This window comes from Sapajus apella, unplaced genomic scaffold (genome assembly GCF_009761245.1).
Source record: "Sapajus apella isolate SASKATOON/1434 unplaced genomic scaffold, GSC_monkey_1.0 scaffold45, whole genome shotgun sequence".
In the NCBI taxonomy this organism is placed as follows: Eukaryota; Metazoa; Chordata; class Mammalia; order Primates; family Cebidae; genus Sapajus; species Sapajus apella.
In genome coordinates, this window is record NW_022436985.1 from 10,447,217 (window position 1) to 10,469,014 (window position 21,798).

Sequence of the window (21,798 nt, forward strand, 5' to 3'; positions counted from 1 at the left end):
CCTCTTACTGATGACTGATTAACATGTAGTAATGGCTGTCATTCACTAAGTATATTTGTATGCAAGACGTGCTTTTATAAATCTCATTTACTCTTGTGCTTTTTACTCTTATGAATTACTCTGTGCTTTTTGTATATCTCATTACTCTTCACAGCAACCAAGCTGCTATTACATCCATTTTACAGATAAGGTAACTGAGACCTCAGGAGAGGTTAAGTAATTAATCAAATATCACACAGCTAATTAAAAGCTTGGTAGGAATTTAAACACATTCTTTTTGCAGCTACAATCTACTGCCTGCTAATTAGATATTTATGCTGCCTAATTGTACGAAAGGGAGGTGTTATTAATGCTGTGATTCAAAATCAGGAGTTTTGATCTTTTTGAATTTATCTAACGGTTCAGAACTGGGTTAGCTTTTCTTTTTTGCCCCACAGAAGAAGAAGGCTAATTGCTCTGGCTGAGACTTCCAGTTAAAAAAGAAAAGAAAAGAAAAAAGGCCGGGCCTGGTCGCTGATATCTGTAATTCCAGCACTTTGGAGGCTGAGGCAGGCAGATCAAGTGAGCGCAGGACTTTAAGACCAGACTGGTTTCATCAACATGATGAAACACCATCTCTATGTAAAAAAAAGATAGTGATGACAGCCTAGGTTTAAATTCTATCATTTATACTATGACCTCAAGTGGTTTGTTTAATTTCACTTAATCCTTTATTTCTTCATTCATGTAATAGAGATTTCTATTGAACCTATTGCTTAAGGTTGAGGAGTTAAAATGCAATGTGTTATGTGAAGCGCTTAGTATATACCTGGCCATAGTAAGTGTTCAAGACATTGATGAAAGACCCCTATTCTTCTGGTTCAAGTTAGTGATTTAAAATAAATTAATTTTTAAAAAAAGACTCCCTCAATCCTTATTTTTATTTATTATTTTTTAATATGACTTCAACTGCTGGGAAGGCAGCATGAATTAAGATGCCCCACATAGGCCGGGCACAGTGGCTCACTCCTGTAATCCCAGCAGTTTGGGAGGCCAAGGCCGGTGGATTGGTTGAGCCCCAGAGTTCAAGACCAGGATGGGCAATGCAGGGAGACCCTGTCTCTACCAAAACTACAAAAATTACCTAGTCTCATAACCTGGTCTCAAAATAAATAGATTAAAATTTTTTTAAAACAGATGTCCCAAGTACAAAATATTTTTTTTAATTGCAAAAACAAATTTTAATTTTAAACTTTAGTTTGATTTAAACATTGCTTTTAGTATGATGCTGACACCAGCTGTGCAGAAAGGGCTCGGGAGAGATGTTCATAGCAGCACACACCTGCGGCTCTTCTTCAGTTCTGGAGGCTCCAGGGCAGCCAATATTGCTTCATCAAATACATTCCTTAGGCCTTTCTGTTTAAGTGCAGAACACTCCACATACTTGACAGCCTTCAGCTCATGGGCCAGCTTCTCAGCAGTCCCTGGAGTGATAGGCTTCTGTTTGTTCTTGGCAAGTTTCTCAATAGTAGAGGGGTCATCTCTGAGATCAATTTGGGTCCCAGCAAGCAAGAAGGGAGTCTTTAGACAGTGGTGAGTTATCTCAGGCACCCACTTTTCCTTCACATTTTCAAATGAAGACAGAGCGACTACTGATAAACAGACATCTGTTTGTGGATAACTCAGCGGTCATAATCTGTCATAATCCTCTTGCTCTGCAGCATCAAAAAGTCCAAGAGTATATGGCTCTCCACCAATCATAACTGTGACTGCACAGTTGTCAAAAACAGTTGGTACATATTCCCATGGAAATTTGTTTGTTGTGTAGGATATCAGGAGACATGTTTTACCAACAGCACCATCACCCACAACAACATATTTAATTGTCTGCATTGCTGAAATAGTTCTGTATCCACTTTAAATATTTCAAATCTGATGTTGACCTCAGCTTCTCCGCTGGGTCGTTGGTCTACAAAATATTTTATACCCCACCAACGAAAGGTGTTTTTTAAGACCACAAATACATAAAATCACATAACTGTCAGATTAGAAGCTAATCTGTGTTATAACTGTGAACAATTTAAAACATCTAGTGCTATTCATAAAATCATTCACATTGCAACCATCATTCACAACACCATTCACGTCACTCACATTTCATTAGTATTAATTATAATTTACATAAAGTTGAATAGTTGAAAAGCAATGTGTTCCCTATTGAATTGTTTGAACATCACAGAATCCTGTAGGATATGTATTAGTTATCTCAATTTTACAAATTAAGATACATGTTTTGAGAGATCAAGTCCCATTACACATCAGGGATTCAGGTATGACTGCTTCCAAATGCTGTGTTCTTTTCCTTAACCAATGAAACCTTGATCAACTAAGTAGGTTAAAACTCCCAGGTTTTTTTTAGTAGAATGGAATAAGAAATAGCATAGCCAGAGACTCAATGTATGAAAGTCAAGACAGTTGAAAGCAAACACACACACTTATACTAGATCACCATGTAAGATGTAATTTATTCCTGTAGGTGTTGCACAAAAAAATTGACAAACACCGACTATATGTGAAGACCCAGTTACACTTTTACTCACTATATAGACTTTAAAGTCCATCTAACAGATTTATTCATTTATAGTATAGGGGCATAAATATATCCTTACTCTACTTTTCTTCTCTATTTCCTAGGAGGTTTTTGAAAATCAAATGAAATAATATATGTGGCAGAACACTTTGTAAAGTTTCTATACAAGTGTTTCATAAACTTGGATTTGGGGTCTATCCAAAAAAGTGGTAGATGGATATTCAGAATTAAAAGAATTCCACAATGGAGTTCACTTTTGTGAGGCAGCCACTATCCCTCCATCCCCTGTAACAATATATGACTGCTTAAGTAGGAGGAAGAATTGAGTATGAACTCTTTGTGAAATTCAATTTTTTGTGATCTTTCTGCCTCTTAAATATAAAAGTTGACCATCATCACACAACAAAGTCTCTTCCCAAGTACCGGAGTGTCTTGCACAAAACCCAAATTCAATGTCTGTCAAAAAAATGAATCGGAAAAAAAATGCATACAATACCATTATTAAGCTATTACTGCGCACAAGCCCTAGTTAGGTCTTTTCTTCCAGGAACCAATCTCTAGAATTTTTTCAAGTCACCAGTTAACATACATAAAGGCTACAAAACCAAATGTTACATAGGTAATCTTTAGGCTAAATGATTTTCTATTTATTTATTCACTTGAATAAATTCAAAATTCCTAAAGTACGATATATGTTGTTTTCTTTTCAAACTCGAATAGGTCAAGTGAAAAATGGTTATTCAAATATACTCTTCTTCCTTGTGGAAACAATCCCTTTAATACAGTAACAATGTTTTCCTGGAGCTTGGTTATAGCTGTCCTTGAACAGACAAAATTTCCCCTGTCCTCCAGAAACCGTGCTTAGTTTAAACTAAAATGTCATGTCGCGTAATTTCTCAGCTGGAAGCAGAAAGACTGGCCTTTTCAGGATCCTTTAAGATAGGAATCTACATTTGCATCCGCTATCTAGTTTTTGTTTTTAAAGGCAGAGTCTGGCTCTGTCGCCCAGGCTGGAGTGTAGTGGCGCGATCTCCGCTCACTGTGGCCTCCACCTCCCGAGCTCCAGCGGTTCTGCTGCCTCAGCCTCTCGAGTAGCTGGGACTACAGGCACGCGCCGCTCCGCCTGGCTAATCAAACAACAATAAAACAAATTTAGGAGACCGGGGTCTCTCTATGTTGTTCAGGCTGATCTCGAACTCCAGGGGTCAAGCGATCCTCCCGCCTCGGCTTCTCAAAGTGCCAGGATCACAGGCGAGAGCCGCCGCGCCCAGCGGCACCCCAAATCTAGTGATAAGCAACGTTCAACTTTGACAGAAGCAGCTGGCCTGCGGACATCGTCGGCTATCCTCGGAATTTATCCAATGTAGGAACGCAGGTGAGCAGCGAACCCTCCCAGGTCGGCTCACGACAACTGGAGAACGTAGGTAAAAGACAATCGCGGTCACGCACCGCGTTGGGGCTGCGCGAAGCAGAGCTAGGAAGCTTTGGTCGGGTCTGAACTTGGTCCCTCCCAGATTCTGAGCCAGCAGACGCTGCAGCCCGAGCCAATTGCAAAAGACCAACAAAGCCCAGCCCAGCGGAAGGAACAGTCCGCAGTTGTTTCTCTTCGATAGCGAAGCTCGCTCTTCCTTGCTCTCGCCCCTACTCTTCCTGATGTTAGATCGAGCGGCCCTCTAAAAGCAGGTTAGAGTGATTGGTAAAAAAAACACAGCAAACGCTCGCAGCTACAAAAAGGATGAAATTCTTTCTGGACATCCTCCTGCTTCTCCCCTTACTGATCTTCTGCTCCCTAGAGTCCTTCGTGAAGCTTTTTATTCCTAAGAGGAGAAAATCAGTCACCGGCGAAATCGTCCTGATTACAGGAGCTGGGCATGGAATTGGGAGACTGACTGCCTATGAATTTGCTAAACTTAAAAGCAAGCTGGTTCTCTGGGATATAAATAAGGTAACAGTGCTTACTATGTTTTACTTTCTGGAACCTTTAATTTGTGGACACGTCTGCATTTTCCTGGCAGCCACCCTTTACAGCATCTCTGTAAAGCAGGAAAGAAAGAAAAATTAGTATTGCCATTTTGCAGATGGGAGGGCATGAATTAATATTTTGTTTGATCACATGATAAACAGACCTAGAGGTTATAAGAGTCCCAGTTAATGCCCATCACTAGTTTGACATTGTAAATTGATCCCCATTTTTGCCTTAAGGATAACTTGTAATTTTCTCCTGAACCTGATTTCATTGATCCCTCCATTTTAAAAACAAGGAAAAAGAAATCATTTTAGCTAGTATATCAAAAGAGTAAGAAGCTTGTACCTATTAAGAGAAAGTCCTACTTGTTAATGAGATAAGTGGTTTAAAAGATTATACCCAACAGAAAGCAATTCTACATGGCCATAGTTATTGCCAAGAATAATTTTTTTTTTCTTTGAGTGGGAATCTCGCTCTGTTGCCAGGCTGGAATGCAGTGGCGTGATCTCAGCTCACTGCCTTCTGGGTTCAAGTAATTCTCCTGCCTCAGCCTCTCGAGTAGCTGGGACTACAGGCTCACGCCACCACGCCCGGCTAATTTTTGTATTTTTAGTAGAGACGGGGTGTCACCATATTGGCCAGGCTGGTCTCAAATTCCTGACCTCATGATCTGCCTGCCTTGGCCTCCCAAAGTGCTGGGATTACAGATGTGAGCCACCACGTCCAGCCGCCAAGAATAATTTTTAAAAGCATCTTTTCTGGGAGGCTGAGGTGGGAGGTTGCTTGAGCCTGGGAGGTGGAGGCTGCAGTGAGCTGTAAGCACCCCAATGCACTCCAGCCTGGGTGACTGAGGTGGACCCTGTCTCAAATTTTTTTAAAAAGCATTTTTTATCACCTTTGACCTGTGATACTGAAGGAGTTGCAGGGAAGCATCTTTTAGTAAAAACAATAAAAAGGAAAAAAACCTTTTAATGTAGTTTTTTTTACCCAGGACAAGCATAGGTGTGGGCTTAGGGAAGAGAAGAGGACCTAGATTCTAACCTTTTATTTGACCCTTGGTAGATGAACAAAGGGATTTCTGAAAGATACCTGATGGCCTCAAACATTATCCATTATGCACTAGTTGACATGCAATGCTGTAAACAATAATTCAAAGCATATGAAGTTAAATGAGAGTTAACCCAGTGAGTTGCTGATTAAGACAGCAATCAACAAATGTTGATTTAAATCTACTGCTTTAGACATTAGGGATAGGGTGACAAACAGAAAATAAGGTTCCATGACCTCAGCCTAGTAGGGAAAATAGACATTAAGTAATTACAAGTGCAGGCCGGGCACAGTGGCTCACACCTGTAATCCCAGCACTTTGGGAGGCCGAGGCGGGCAGATCACCTGAGGTCAGAAGTTCAAGACAAACCTGGCCAACATGGTGAAACCCTGTTTCTACTAAAAATCCCAAAATTAGCCAAGCGTGGTGGTGTGTGCCTGTAATCCCAGCTACTTGAGAGGCTGAGGCAGGAGAATCACTTGAACCTGGGAGGCAGAGGTTGCAGTGAGCCGAGATCTCGCCATTGCACTCCAGTTTGGGCAACAAGAGCGAAACTCCATCTCGAAAAAAACAAATAAAATAAATAAGAAACAACAATTTTTTAAAAAGTAATTACAAATACAATGAATAATACAAACTAGGCCCAGCCCAGGCCAGCGTGGTCACAGTCTGGCGTGGTGATATAGTCAGAGCTCTCATTTTTTAATTGGGTAACTTGCTCAACTTTTGGATAAAATGATACCTACCTCAAAAGGCTGGGAATATGATATGAGATAATGCGCACAAAGCATTTAGCACAGTGGCTGGTATAAGGTAAACACACTAGAGTGTTAGTTGTTACTATTCCTTGACAAAGTGTGGTTTTAGCTAAAATTCAAATATATGTTAAGAGTTAGTTAGGTTAATAACTTCCAATATCCAGTGCTGGTTTATAAAAAATTTTCTCTGATCATGCATTTATCCAACAAATTTTTTTTTTTTTTTTGGGACGGAGTTTCGCTCTTGTTACCCAGGCTGGAGTGCAATGGCGCGATCTTGGCTCACCGCAACCTCCGCCTCCTGAGTTCAGGCAATTCTCCTGCCTCAGCCTCCTGAGTAGCTGGAATTACAGGCACGCGCCACCATGCCCAGCTAATTTTTTGTATTTTTAGTAGAGACGGGGTTTCACCGTGTTGACCAGGATGGTCTCGATCTCTTGACCTCGTGATCCACCCACTGGGATTACAGGCTTGAGCCACCGCGCCCGGCCTATCCAACAAATATTAATTGAGCCCCTATTATCTGTTAGGCACTGTTCTAATAGAGAACTGAGGATTTGGCATTGAGGAAGACATGAGCCTCATTAGCTAGGGGCAGTATACCACACTGTATTATTGTAAAATGTATAATTGTTAGGTGGTGTTAAGTATAAAGAAAAAAATACAAGGCAGAGCAGATAAAAGACTGTATATGGTAGGGAGGGTAGGAGGGGAGTGCTGATGTTATAGAGGCAGCCAGGAAGGACTCACTGAGATGGAGATAATTGAGTCAAGATCAGAAGAAGCTGAGAACACAGTGAGTCCTGCAGGGAGGGATCAGCAAATGCAAAGCCTGGCACAGACTAAGGGAAGGGAGAGAAGTGCAAGAAAAGTCTTGATCTACTCTGTGCAACACGATGGTAGGTAGTAGCTCCTAGCCTCTTGCGGCTCTTGAGACTTTGAAAATGTGCCCAATCTGAATTGAGATGTGTTGTGGGTGGGACACGCTGGATTTTGAAGACTTAGTATGAAGAAAAGAATATAGAATTTTGTGTTAATTTTTATATAGATTACATGTTGAAATGATAATTAGTTAGATACATTAGGGTAAATAAAATATACTACTAGATTGTGTTTTTTTATGTGACTACTATGCTTTGGCTTTTTGTTCTGGGGAGTCAATGAAGGGTTTTGAGGGTAATTCCTATTGAGGAGGATCCTCCAGCTGCTGGACTTAGATGAGACGTAAGAGGAGAAAAAATGGAAGGAACAAGTAAAGTAAGAGAGCTCTGTGATAATCCAGGCACGAGATGACAGGATGGGGACTGTCGGACCAGGTTGGCAGCAGCAGAGATTGGGAAAAATGGTCAGAAAAATTGAGGAGAATGTAGTGAGTTTTTATTAGGTTAAATTAGCTTAATTTATATAATTCATCTTTTATTTTGAGATTATATCCTTCCTACTTTTTTGTGGGTAAAAAATATATTTGTTAATGAAATTACAATTATAACATATGAGTCATTTTTTTAGTTTTGAGTGCCCTTATTTGGCCAAAAGTTTGGCAATCCTAGTCTGGTATGCATACCCCACTCTATTTTTCTTGCCATTTTATAGATTTGAAATTATAGAAGTCTGAGAACCACTAAACCTGATTGGGGAAGGACAGGGTGCGGGTTTGGAGCAGGTAGCGGGTTTGAAGTCCAGGTAGCAGAAACAGAGACGTGAAGCTCTTGAGCACGTGAATACCTAGAGAATGAGGAAGAAAGTGGTGTTGGATTGTTATTGGATCTAGCTGGAAGGGCAGGGAAGAGCCAAAGGGAAGGCCCTTTCACCTAGAGTACAAAGACAATCTCTTAGATTAATCCACGTAGTGAGGATAGCAATGTCCACGTATACCAAACGTTAATGTAGGGAGGAATTAATGGTGGTGTCAGCTTTGTTGTTTCACTGAGACCGATACCAGGAATTATTCATTCTGCTTTATGATCATCTATCACCTCTTGACTATTCTCATTCCCATGTCTGGTTAGAATGGTTTATAGCCAGGCATGGTGGCATGCTCCTGTAGCCCTAGCTACTCAGAAGGCTGAAGCAGCAGGATTGCTTGAGCCCAGGTGTTCTGGAATGTGGTGCGCTCTGCATGTCCCCGTAAGTTCAGAATCAATATGGTAACCTCCTGACAGCAGGTGTGAAGGAGACCAAGCTCTCTAAGGATGGGTGAACCAGCCCAGGTTGGAAATGGAGCAGGTCAGAGCTCCAGTGCTGTCCGTAGTTGGATCACACCTGTGGATAGCCATTGCACTCAACCTGGGCAATGGCAAGACCCTTTCTCCTAAAAAAAAGTTAAATTAGGAAAATATTAACTTGGAAAGGAAAATTTACAGTAAGTGGTAAGCATATAGTATATGCTCAAAGACTATTTATTGAATAAAAAAACAATGAATAACTGAAAAAATAATGGGAGGAATTTAAAATTTTTCAATTTTTAGTGATTGTAGGCAAACATATTTGAAAAAATTTACCAAGGAAAATCTTGAAGAATTATGAGCAATTGTACTGTGCTGCAAAACATTTTAAAGGAAGAATTCATTTTATTCCTGAAGATCTGCTTATTTTTTATTTCTTAACAATTATCTATCTGGATAGATAGGTATTTATCCAGATAGATATTTGGTAAGAAATAAAATATATTCTTACCAAATACTTTTTGTGAAGGGCACTGTCTGGAATTTTTTCTGGAGGAATTTAGAACTTAAATTTGTTGCACTGGCCGGGTGCGGTGGCTCATGCCTGCAATCCCAGCACTTTGGGAGGCCAAGGTGGGTGGATCACTTAAGATCAGGGGTTCAAGACCAGCCTGGACAACATGGTGAAACTCCGTTTCTACTAAAAATACAAAATTAACCAGGTGTGGTGGCACATGCCTGTAATCCCAGCTACTAGGGAGGCTGAATCAAGAGAATCGCTTGACCTCGGGAGGCAGAGGCTGCAGTGAGCCAAGATTGCACCACTGCACTCTAGCCTGGGTGACAGAGCGAGACTCCATCTCAGAAAAAAAAAAAAAGAAAAAAATTTGCACAGTTCAGAAAGTGTGGAAACCAGACCAACCTAAATGAGGAGCAAGGAAATAGGGCAAAAGTGAGACAGCAGATGTGAAAGAAGGGTATCTTTGCCTCCATATACTCAGTCGCTTGGTGGCTACAGAAAGCCAACCAGTAATAAGCAAATCTCTGAAAACAGAATTAGTGGGAAATAAATTTTTATTATAAAATTTGTTCATGTAAGGAAATATATTTGTTCCAAAAAAAGAGGATCCAAATCAATACAATATTCTTTTTAAAAACTTTTATAAATATGGTAATACAGATGACAAAACACACCATTTTAACCATTTCTGAGTGTACAGGTCAGTGGCATTAAGTACATTTACTTTATTATGCAGTGATCTCTTCTATTCCTCTCCAGACATTTTTAATCTTCCCAAGCTGAAACTCTGTACCCGTCAAAACAATATATCTCAGGCCTGTAATCCCAGCACTTTGGGAGGCTGAGGCGGGCAGATCATGAGGTCAGGAATCCAAGACCAGCCTGACCAACATGGTGAAACCCTGTCTCTACTAAAAATACAAAAATTAGATGGGCATGGTGGCATGTGCCTTTAATCCCAGCTACTCTGGAGGCTGAGGCAGGGAAATTGCGTGAACCTGGGAGGCAGAGGTTGTGGTGAGCTGTGATCGTGCTACTGCACTCCAGCCTGAGTGACAGAGCGAGACTCCCTCTCAAAACAACAACAACAACAACAAAAACACCACAATGTATCTCTCATTTCCCCAGGACCTGGCAACAATGATTCTATTTTATGTCTCTCTGAATGTGATACTCTGGGTACTTCATGTAAGTACACTCATATGGTATTTGTTTTTTTGTGTGTGTCTAGCTTATTTCATTTGGCATAATGTTCTCAAGGTTGTACATGTAGCATGTGTCAGAAATTTAGAATAATAGTCCATTGTATGCATATACAACATTAATAAAATATGCTTGTAAAAGGAAATGGCAAAAGCTGCCGGTTACATATAGGAGGGCAAAATAAAGTCTACCTGAGATGTTGATGTCCCTTGAGGAATAAGAGTTCCTCATGAGGGTATACTACAGTTTGTGTGGGAGATTCATAAGAGAAAAAGAACTTGTTTCTTTTATTGTGATAACAGGCTCACTACACAAGCTACTAATTCTTCCCACAACTGTCCAGATTTATCCTTTCTGTATCAGTACTTGTCATTTACAAATGTGTACACTGATTTACCATCCTCTCTGTGGGTAAATGTGTGAGTGCTGCTGGGGTCTACCCATTTGTGCATTAGCTGACAATTATTATGTTGATGCGCAAGTAATTGCAGTTTTTGTCATTAAAATAATGGCAAAAACAGCAATTACTTTTACACCAACCTAATACTTGGCCTGTAGAGTGCACAGACTAGATCGTAATCTAAGATCTCTTTTGAGACATTCCCTTAAAAGTAAAAAAAAAAAAAGGTAAAAATTGGCCAAAAGCAAACAAGCAAAGATAACCAAAAAAACCCCAATGGTGTGATCCTGAACTTAAGTTGACTCAAAATCAGTGCCCCAAATTGGACTCATCACCCCTTTCCTCAAATCTGCCGTCTCCCTGTCATCTCTGCCTGACATGTGGCAGCATGATCTTGCCAGCTACCAAAAGCAGAAAGCAAAGATGTCACCTGTGACTCCTCCCCACCCTTCCTCATCTACTCACCAAGCCTTACCGATTTTACCTCCTAAACATATATTTTAAAGGATATCCTTTCCTCTACATTTTTTCTACTAGTGCCACAATTCAAGTTTGTGTCATCCATTACCTGAATTACTGTAACTGCCTCTCAAATTTTTTTAACTCCAGTGTTGACCCCTAAAATCCACCCTCCGTATGTCAGCCAGAATAATCAATACGACACATAAACCTGACTCTGTAATTTAATTAGTGGCTCCCCATTCACTTTTTGATAAAACTTAATATGACAAGTGGGACCTTAATCTGAACTTCTCCTGGCCTCGAACTTAATGATCCATCCATCAACGCTGATCCTGCTAATGGTTTCCACAAGACCAGTCTCCTGTCTGTCTTTGCACACACACTGCCTGAAATGTCCTTTCATCCTGGGGAAAGCAGGTGAAAGGGCATAGCAAGCCACTGCTAGAATTATATTGTGTGCCCCTCTGTGTTCCCGTAACTCCCTGTATGGAACTCTGCTGTGATACTTATCACAATGTATTAGGTTGAAACTGACAATATTCAATCCCGTATTATCAAAACAATAACGGTATTATGTGGGTCCTACTTAACTATGATATTTATGTTTCTTTCTATGACACAGAGCACTCCTTGGGGTCGGGACTCTACCTCATTCATATTTGTGTCAAGGTTCTTCTGAACTCAGTGAATATGACCTTCATGTTAAAATGCTGAAAGAATGAATGGTTTAATGAACTGTAGTTAACTCATTGTTTCTTCTGCAGCCAGTAAACTGACGTTCATGAATAGTTTTTAATGACATGGAAAAAAGTTTAATGTTATATTTTTTAAAGGCTGATATGTAATACACAGAGATACTGACATTCACAAAGTATTTAAAGTTCATAAACGTAGAACTAGTATTTTAAGATTTGTACCTTCTTTTAAGAAACTTGCTTTAAATTCAGTTCCAAATAAAAGAAGCTAGTCAAAATACTAAAAGTAAAATGTGCTTATATACCTGCCAAAAATGGGTCGTTAAATTCTTGCCCAATTCAGATGGAATCTCACTACTTTTAAAGAATTATATTATAGCTGTCGATATAATATCATATCAGTTACTACCTTGCCCTCTTTGTTGCTTTTTCTAGCATGGACTGGAGGAAGCAGCTGCCAAATGCAGGGGACTGGGTGCCAAGGTTCATACCTTTGTGGTAGACTGCAGCAACCGAGAAGATATTTACAACTCTGCAAAGAAGGTGAAATTTTGTGTTTAGTTAGAATCATAACATGTTAGAGTTAGATGTTTTGGAGATGACCCAGTCTGTACATGACGTAGATGAAGTAACTGAGAAATGTTACTTGTCCAAGGTTATAGAGCTAGCTCATAGCAAAACCAAAACTAGAACCGAAAACTGAAGCTCTCAAATATTAGTATGTTCTGAAATTTTCCAGGGAGTTGTTAAAAAATATATATACTATGAGTCTCCACTCCCAGAGGTTTTCCTTCAGTAGGTTGAGGTCAGGGCCTCAAATGAACCCTATGCACCCTGCATCCCACACAACCTCACCTCATCCATGATTATCATACAGGTAAGTATCCCTGGATGACAACTGCAGAATCACTGACAGGGTCTTCTAAAGCCCATTCATAGAATTGGGTTAGAAAGTTACAATAAAGCTATTCTTTATCAGGTTTTTATTGTAGATGGAGCTATTTCTTTTATTTTCTATTCTTTTTCTTTTCTTTTTTTTTTTTTTTTTCTTGAGATGGGGTCTCACTCTGTCACCCAGGTTGGAGTGCAGTGGCATGAGTTTGGTTCATTGCAACCTCCACCTCCCAGAATCAAGCAATCCTCCCACCTCAGCCTCCCAGGTAGCTGGGACCACAGGTGTGTGCCACCATGCCCAGCTAATTTTTTGCATTTTTGGTGGAAAATGGGGTTTCACCATGTTGCCCAGGCTAATCTCGCACTCCTAAGCTTAGGTGATCCACCCACCTCAGCCTCCCAAGTGTTGGGATTACAGGCATGAGTCACAGTCCCAGCAGATTTTCTATAAAGCAGTATTTGCCTCTTCTAGATACAATTGAGATGTGCCGTATATAATGAGGTTTCACTCTGAACGCATTCTCACTTGTACCTGTTAACTAAATACCTCAATGGTAGGAAGGTCATCAGAATTACCTGGGCAGATTCTTTAAGATGCTTTCCTGGACTTGACCCCTGGGTATTCTGATTCAGTGCAATATAAAGATTCTGATTCAGCTAGACTTGAAAACCTCTTTGTTTATGGAATTTTAGATTTGAGTTCATTTTTTTTAATTTTCTATTTTTTGAGATGGAGTCTCACTCTGTCACCCAGGCCCAGAGTGCAATGGCAGGATCTCAGCTCACTGCAACCTCTGCCTCCCGGATTCACGAACAATTCTCCTGCCTCAGCCCCCCAAGTAACTGGGATTACAAGAACGTGCCATTATGCCTGGCTAATTTTTGTGTTTTTGTAGAAATGGGGTTTCACCATGTTGGCCAGGCTGGTCTCGAACTCCTGACCTTAGGTGATCAGCCCACTTTGGCCTCCCAAAGTGTTGGGATTACAAATGTGAGCCACCATGCTCAGCCTGAGTTCATCTTTAACTTTTATTTTTAAATCTGTATCTTTTACTTCTAACTGATACCCTTGTATTATTGGTGAGGCTTGAGCTATGTTAAAAGAATAAGTAGATGGGCACGGTGGCTCACACCTGTAATCCCAGCACTTTGGGAGGCAGAGGCAGGTGGATCACGAGGTCAAGAGATCAAGAGCATCCTGGCCAACATTGTGAAACCCCATCTCCACTAAAATACAAAAATTAGCTGGGCATGGTGGTGTATGCCTGTAATCCCAGCTACTCTGGAGGCTGAGGCAGGAGAATTGCTTGAACCCAGGAGGCGGAGGTTGCAGTGAGCTGAGATCGCACCACTGCACTCCAGCCTGGCACCTGGCAACAGAGACTCTGTCTCAAAAAAAAAAAAAAAAAAAGATACATAGAAATGGCCAGGCCAGGGGTGGAAAATAGCTTTCCTGGGAGGGAGTACAGTAACAGCAAGACCTACAGGCAAAAAAACTGCATTATCAATAACTATTTTACTTAAATTAACAATGATCATCCTTCATAGAAATGAGCATATTGAATAGTGTTTAAGACCATGAATTCTGGAGCTAGCCTCCCAGGTTTAAAAGCTGCTCTTCTAGTTAATACTAGCTATATAACCTTGGGCAAGTTCCTTAACCTTTCTATGTCTATGTTTACTCAACTATGAAATGGAGATCACAGTAGTACCTACCTCATAGGGTTACAAATAAGGATTAAATGAATTAATGATGTAAACTACTTAGAACAGTACTTGCCCACAGTAGTCACTTTGTAATATTAGTTATTACTATTGTAATGGAACTACCAATATTTTCTATGTAATTTTGTCATTAGTCATTGTTAGGGGGAACTCCTAGCCCAACTTCCTTAGTTACCTAAAAAAATCATTAGTCAACAGACTCATCTGGAAAGAGGCTGTTGTGAAAAAGGTAATTTTATTATTTTAACCTATTTTATATATTTTAACTACAGTGCTTTTATTGATATCATTCTAAGTTTATATACCTAAACAGAGTATATACAAGGCTATGTGATTATCAGATATTTTGAAGTACCTATTTTGATGTAGCCATTTTAGTATCAGAACTTTTTTCTTTTTCTTTCTTTCTTTTTTTTTTTGAGATGGGATCTTGCTCTGTTGCCCAGTCTAGAGTACAGTGGCGTGATCTTGGCTCACTGCAACCTCCACCTCCCAGGTTCAAGCAATCCTCCCAGTTCAGGCTTCCAAGTAGCTGGGATTACAGGTGCCTACCATCACACCCACCTAATTTTTGTGTTTTCAATAGAGATGCAGTTTGACCATGTTGATCAGGCTGGTCTTGAACTCCTGGCCTCAACCTTCCTCAGCCTCCCAGAGTGCTGAGAATATAGATGTAAGCCACCATGCCCGGCCTACAAATAGTCTGCACAGTCCGTGGATCCCTTCTATTGCTCTTAGCAGCTAGCCTTGTTCTTTTGTTTATATTTCCTCAACTGAAATCATTTCACCTGTGATACGTGCAGCAACCTTTGAAATCTGGCTGTAAGAGTTCACATAAGCCCTTCCACATAACCATTTTAATTTCTCAAATGTTCTTCCTTCTGAATTAATACCAAAATAGAATTTTCAAGAGAAAACACACAAACCATGCATGTATATTAGAAAAACACACATGTATTTTTATATTATTTACCTCCTATTTATATTTCTATATTTTGGTTTTGGTTTTTTGGGTTTTTTTTAGATGGTCTCACTCTGTCGCCCAGGCTGAAGTGCAGTGACATGACTTCGGCTCACTGCAACCTCCGCCCCTAGGCTGGTCTCAAACTCCTGACCTCGAGTGATCTGCCTGACTTGGCCTCCCAAAGAGCTGGAATTAGAGGCATGAGCCTCTAACCACGCTCAGCTTATATTTTTATATTAAGTACCTTTATAGACACCTGAGCAGATCAAGAAGAGAACTTTAAAGCATGTTACTTGGGCCAGGGGTGGTGGCTTACACTTGTAATCTCAGCACTTTGGGAGGCCGATGAAGGCGGATCACAAGGTCAGGATATTGAGACCATCCTGGCTAACACGGTGAAACCCCATCTCTACTAAAAATACAAAAAATTAGCCGGGCATGGTGGCACACGCCTGTAATCCCAGCTACTTGAGAGACTGGTGCAGGAGAATTGCTTGAACCCAGGAGATGGAAGTTGCAGTGAGCCAAGATTGCACCACTGCACTCCAGCCTGGGTGACAGAGCAAGACTCAGTCTCAAAACAAAAACAAACAAAAAAATGTTACTTTTAGACAAGTATAAATGGTTTTGAAATAATGATAATGATAGTAATAGCAGTTTACTCTGTGTACCAGATACAGTGTTAGCTCCTTTACAGGCTTGATTTCATTTGTTTCCACAACAGCTCACAAGGAACTTGTATTATTATCTCTATTTTGCAGAGGAAGAATTGAAGTTTTAAGAGGTTAAGTAACTTGGTCAAGGTTCAACAGATAATGAGTGGCAGAGCCAAAACTCGACTCAACATCCAAGGAAATGACTCTTCACCCTTAAGCCTACTGCCACCTAATTGGAGAGCTATTGAACAATAGACCAGAGAGACCACAAAAATCAATAGAAATAGAAAATGTGGCCAGCTTAATAATGTCATCAATTTCCCATAGTTCTCCATAGTAGTCCCTGATTTTGCCACATCAATTTAACTTTTTTTGCTTACCTTTTGAGGTAATGTTTTTAAAAATGCTACTTAGCCAAATGCCTCTTAAGCTAGAGTCAGCAGAATGAAGTCAAGAGACTAAATTGCAAAAGAAAATTTCCACCTGCTACACTTGCAGATAAATCTATTTTGGACATAAGTGCCTAAAATCAAAAGATTTTTTTTTCCCCTGTTGACACATGGATTACAAAATCACTTTTTTCCATATCTAGCAGAAAAACACATACAACTGAGGCAGGAGAATCACTTGAACCCGGGAGGTGGAGGTTGCAGTGAGCCAAGATTTTGCCACTGCACTGCAGCCTAGGTAACAGAGCAAGAATCTGTCTCAAAAAAAAAAAAAAAAAATAGCCATTGTGTATAAACTTACCCTCACACCTCTTAATGAATATACTTTTCTTATTTTGTTTTTTGAAGGTGAAAGCAGAAGTTGGAGATGTTAGTATTTTAGTAAATAATGCTGGTGTAGTCTACACATCAGATTTGTTTGCTACACAAGATCCTCAGATTGAAAAGACTTTTGAAGTTAATGTACTTGCACATTTCTGGGTGAGTAGGATTTCTTTTACAAAAATATTCCTTTTGAAAATCCCAAAGATTAAAGTGGGGCTTTCAGCAGACATAAGTAAGTATTAAATCAATGCTAAAGTTTTCTTCAGGCATCGGGGATAACATTATACAAAGAGATCATTTTTCATGCTATGACCAAATTCTGTCATTCTTCCTCACTGACAATATTAATAACAACAATAATAAATTAATAATAAATGTCTGGTTTCATATATGTTTTAATTGTAAGCTAGGTTCTCACATCTCTATGTGATCCTTTTTAGGCAAAGAAAGGAGTTGGAGACTATCTGAGTCATCGTCTGTGATTTTATAAAGGTGAATCTGGTTTGCTTTCAGATTCCTTTTTTTATTTCAGACAGGGTCTCACTCTGTTTCCCAGGCTGGAGTGCAGGGGTGTGATCTTGTCTCACTGCAGCCTCAACTTCCCAAGCTCAAGAGATCCTCCCACTCCAGCCCCGACAAGTAGCTGGGGCTACAGATGCTGCCATGCCAGGCTAATTTTTGTATTTTTAGTAGAGACGGGGTTTCACCATGTTGCCCGGGCTAGTCTTGACTGGCTCAAGTGATTCACCTGCCTCAGCCTCCCAAAGTGCTGGGATTACAGGCATGAGCCACTGTCCTGACTTTCAGATTCGTACGAGGCTCAGGCCTCATGTTATTTCCTGGCCCTAAAATTGCAAACCTATTGTAAACCTCACCTTTGAAGGTCTTAAATTATATATATGTACATATGCTATGTGTATTTCTGAAGTCTCCAAATATTGCCCAAATAACCAGTTCTTAAAAAGGTCCCTCAAAGTTTTCTTGGATGTGAGTTTGGGATGACCAATCTCAAAAGTATATTGGGGTTGATAAAAATGCAGTATTATTTTATGTTAATATTCCCAAGTTATTGACACATATCTTATGTTTGCATGTTTATTCAAATATAGATTACTGTCTCTTTTTGTTGTTGATGTTTGCATACAGGGTTTCTCTGTGTTGCCCAGGCTGGAGTGCAGGGATGTGATTTTGGCTCACTGCAGCCTCAGCTTCCTAGGCTCAAGTGATCTTCCCACCTCCGCCTCCCTAGAAGCTGGGACTACAGGAGTACACCACCATGCCCAGCAAGTTTTTGTATTTTTGTGGAGATGAGTTTTTTTCCATGTTGCGCAGGCTGATCTCGAATTCTTGGGCTCAAGTGATCCTCCTGCCTCAGCCTCCCAAAGTGCTGGGATTACAGGTGTGAGCCATTGCACCTAGCTGGGTATTATCTTATTTGTTTTTTCTTCCCCGGCACATAGTAGGTACACAATAAATACTTATTGCATGAATTATTTCATGACCAATAGAAAACTGCTATTCATATCCATATTTTGATAATGTAAGCAAACTTTTTAAAAAACAATTTCACATTAAATGCAAATTCTTTTGATAACTCTAGATTATTATTCCTATTCAATATATAAGATAATGGAAGACATCAATAACAAGAGGCGGAGGGCTAGAGAACATAAAATGTAGCATTTTTTTTTTTTTTTTTTTGAGACAGAGTCTCTCCCTGTCACCCAGGCTGGAGTGCAGTGGCATAATCTCAGCTCACTGCAACCACCGCCTTCCAGGTTCAAGCAATTCTTATGCCTCAGCTTCCCAAGTAGCTGGGATTACAGATGCATGCCATTATGCCCAGCTAATTTTTGTATTTTTAGTAGAGACGGGGTTTCACCATGTTGGCCAGGCTGGTCTCAAACTCCTGACCTTAAGTGATCCGCCTGACTTAGCCTCCCAAAGTGCTGGGATTACAGGTGTGAGCCACCAAGCCTGGCTGAATTTAGCAATTTAAATGAGATGAATTCTCAAACTTTCAGTAGCCATTGTTTTGCTTAGGCTTTCTAATGTGGGCATCATATCCTGTCACCTTATTGTTGCTGCATTTGTGAGTTAGTTCATATTTTTTTCATTTATGCCAGGATCAATGTTAAAAAATAAATACTTTTGTTGAAAAATATTCCCAATGGGTCTGTGAGTCTGAAGTATAGTATTTTTTTCTCTTTTAATAAAAACTATTTCTAGACTACAAAGGCATTTCTTCCAGCCATGATGAAGAATAATCACGGCCATATTGTCACGGTGGCTTCAGCAGCCGGACACACCGTGGTCCCGTTCTTACTGGCTTACTGGTATGTGAACATGTGTTTCCTTCACCGGTTCTTATGCTTACCTTGTATGTGAGATTTCTTACCCTGTCTAATGAGAGCCCTCTTTATAATCATACTAGACTTGAAGTTGTCCAGTGTATTATTGGAAACTGTCAAAAAAAATAGGCAGAAAGAGTTGCATAAAGTCTCTTGTCTAACAGCATTATCAACCACTGATCCCTTTCCAGAGGACCCTGCTAGAGGTGGCAGCTGGAAATTTATTCAGTTATGAGCCAACCACATTTAAAGCATTTTTCATCTCTTTTAACTGCAATAAATTACAAAACAAGAATAATAGTGTTAATTATTAACAATTGTAATAAAAATAAATATTGATAATTCTTAATATGAATAAAAATGGGTAAATTGTTGCAGAAACAAAATATTAGACGTAGGTGGGTGACTTGTTCTTATACAACTTGTATTTGCAAGGGCATATACCGAAGTGTTTTATTCTAATCACACCTAAAAAGTGGTTATTCTTAGGTAAAGGCAAGACAAGTAATTAAGTGATTTTTATTTTGTTCTTTTTGCTTATCTATAGTTTCTTTTTTTCTTCCTTTCTTTCCTTCTCTTTCTTTTTTTCTGAACATATATTTCCATATATTAATTTTCTAAAAGTGGAATTTTAAACATTAAAAGAATCCAAGCAATGGAATTGCTTTTTTAAAAAATTTTAATGGTTATCCATTTTAAAAAGCATGCCCTTGTAATAATGGAAAATCTTGAAATAGCAGTTCACAGTGACCCTATACGCCACTGGGCAGATCAGTGAGGCCACTGTATCTGGGATGATTCTACTGGTTACACACACCTTACCAGTTCTTGGCTATATTCTATGTTTTACTGAATATTTATTGTATGTTTAAGCAAATAATAACTTTTTAAATGTTGAATGATGATTGTGTAAATATTCATGCATATATAATATAACGTTCAAATTTGTTTTCTCTTTTGGAATTAAATATCTAAATTGTAAAAACATGGATATCGTTACATATGTAGCTATAGATATGTGTGTAAATATGTAGACACAGGCATAGGAGGGTAATTTGTTTTTATACAACTTGCATTTGCAAGGGTATATACCAAACTGTTTTATTCTAATCACACCTAAAAAGTGGTTATTCTTAGGAAATGGCAAGACAAGTAATTAAGTGATTTTTATTTTGTTCTTTTTGCTCATCTATATTTTTTTCCTTTCTTCCTTCCTTTCCTTCTTTCTCTTTTTTTCTGAACATATATTTTCATATATTCATTTTCTAATAGTTTTAAATAAATATAGACTTTGGGCCAGGTGTGGTGGCTTATGCCTGTAATGTCAGCATTTTGGGAGGCTAAGGAGGGTAGATAACCTGAGGTCAGGAGTTCGAGACCAGTCTGGCCAACATGGTGAAACACCATCTCCACCAAAAAATACAAAAATTAGCTGAGCCTGTTGCTGAATGCCTGTAGTCCCAGCTACCTGGGAGGATAAGGCAGGAGAATCACTTGAACCTGGGAGGCAGAGGTTGCAGTGAGCTGAGATCGCACCACTGCACTCCAGCCTGGGTGATACAGTGAGACTCTGCCGCAAACATAAATAAATAAATAAATAAATATGGATTTGGACTGAATTTTCAAAAAGAAAAAAAAGGTGAAATAACTGGTGAAGCAGTCACTTAACAGAACTGTGATATCAAGGTTGTATATTGTCTCTTTCAGAGCCAGTTTAAGTTAAGTGATTAACCCAGCCATCAAAGGCTAATAAAATATGGCATTTATTTCACTTCCTTGATGAAAGATGGTTACAAATGCTTCCCTCTCCTGCAATCCCCGCCCCTCCCTCAGTGCTACACAACATCCTCCCACCCCACCCCCAGCCTCTTATCTTAGTCACCAGGCACTGGGATAGGCAAGGAGGATCAGAGAACCCAGCAGGACAGGGAACCCTGTCATGCTGCTTCTTCCATTTGCATAGTAAATACTGCCACTCTCTGGGTTCTGCTTTGATTCTGTTCAACAGAGTGTTTCGCATTGAAAACCAAGAGAAAAATGTGCTTTTTGTGAGAAATTTATCTTCATGATTAGTGATGATGTTTTCGGCAGAAATAAAGGGTTCATAAGGGACCGTCAAAGCAGGGATGACACATGCAGTTGTGCAGATTGTGCACTACACTATTCTGTCATGTTGTATTCACATTCAGGTCCTGTTAGACTTGAAGGATTTTTCCAGCAGATGGAAGTCAAATTGCTTGAGAAGAGAAGTAGCTTCTAAGAAATCACACCAGGGTGTCATTCGGGCTAACACGCAGGGTTGCAGCCACACAAGGGGCTTGTACACTTCCAGCTTTGTACAGAGCTGTGCTTTGCTGGCCCTTGGAGAACTCCTCTTGAGAATCCTCAGCTATCACTGGCCCAAGCTACTGAATCTGTGATCCTTACCGACCACAGTTATCTTCAACTCAGCCAGCTCTGGTTTTTCTCAGCATCTAATCAATGACAGGACTTTGATCACAGAGAAGCGCTAAAGACTACGCCAGCAGAAAGGAGTGTTTATCAGATATTATTAACAATTAGGCAATTAAACTGAGACATTGCTTTTTTAAACATAATCTTTTTTATTGACACGTGATATACGTTTATAAGAATGAAGAAATCATAAGT

General features: G+C 39.7%; 1 protein-coding gene and 1 pseudogene across 1 annotated transcript in view; one reads left to right on the plus strand and one right to left on the minus strand.

The window, feature by feature from the left end:
- Window positions 1–1,231: 1,231 nt before the first annotated feature.
- LOC116524427 lies at window positions 1,232–3,596 on the minus strand (annotated as a pseudogene).
- Window positions 3,597–3,872: 276 nt separating this feature from the next.
- HSD17B11 (hydroxysteroid 17-beta dehydrogenase 11) overlaps window positions 3,873–21,798 on the plus strand; it is a 44,417-nt gene continuing 26,491 nt past the window's right edge. Inside the window, exons 1-4 of the mRNA XM_032239671.1 lie at window positions 3,873–4,514; window positions 12,222–12,329; window positions 16,823–16,954; window positions 19,028–19,134. Of these exons, the coding sequence (XP_032095562.1) occupies window positions 4,305–4,514; window positions 12,222–12,329; window positions 16,823–16,954; window positions 19,028–19,134 (557 nt within the window). The 5' untranslated portion in view covers window positions 3,873–4,304. The remainder of the gene's footprint in view (window positions 4,515–12,221; window positions 12,330–16,822; window positions 16,955–19,027; window positions 19,135–21,798) is intronic.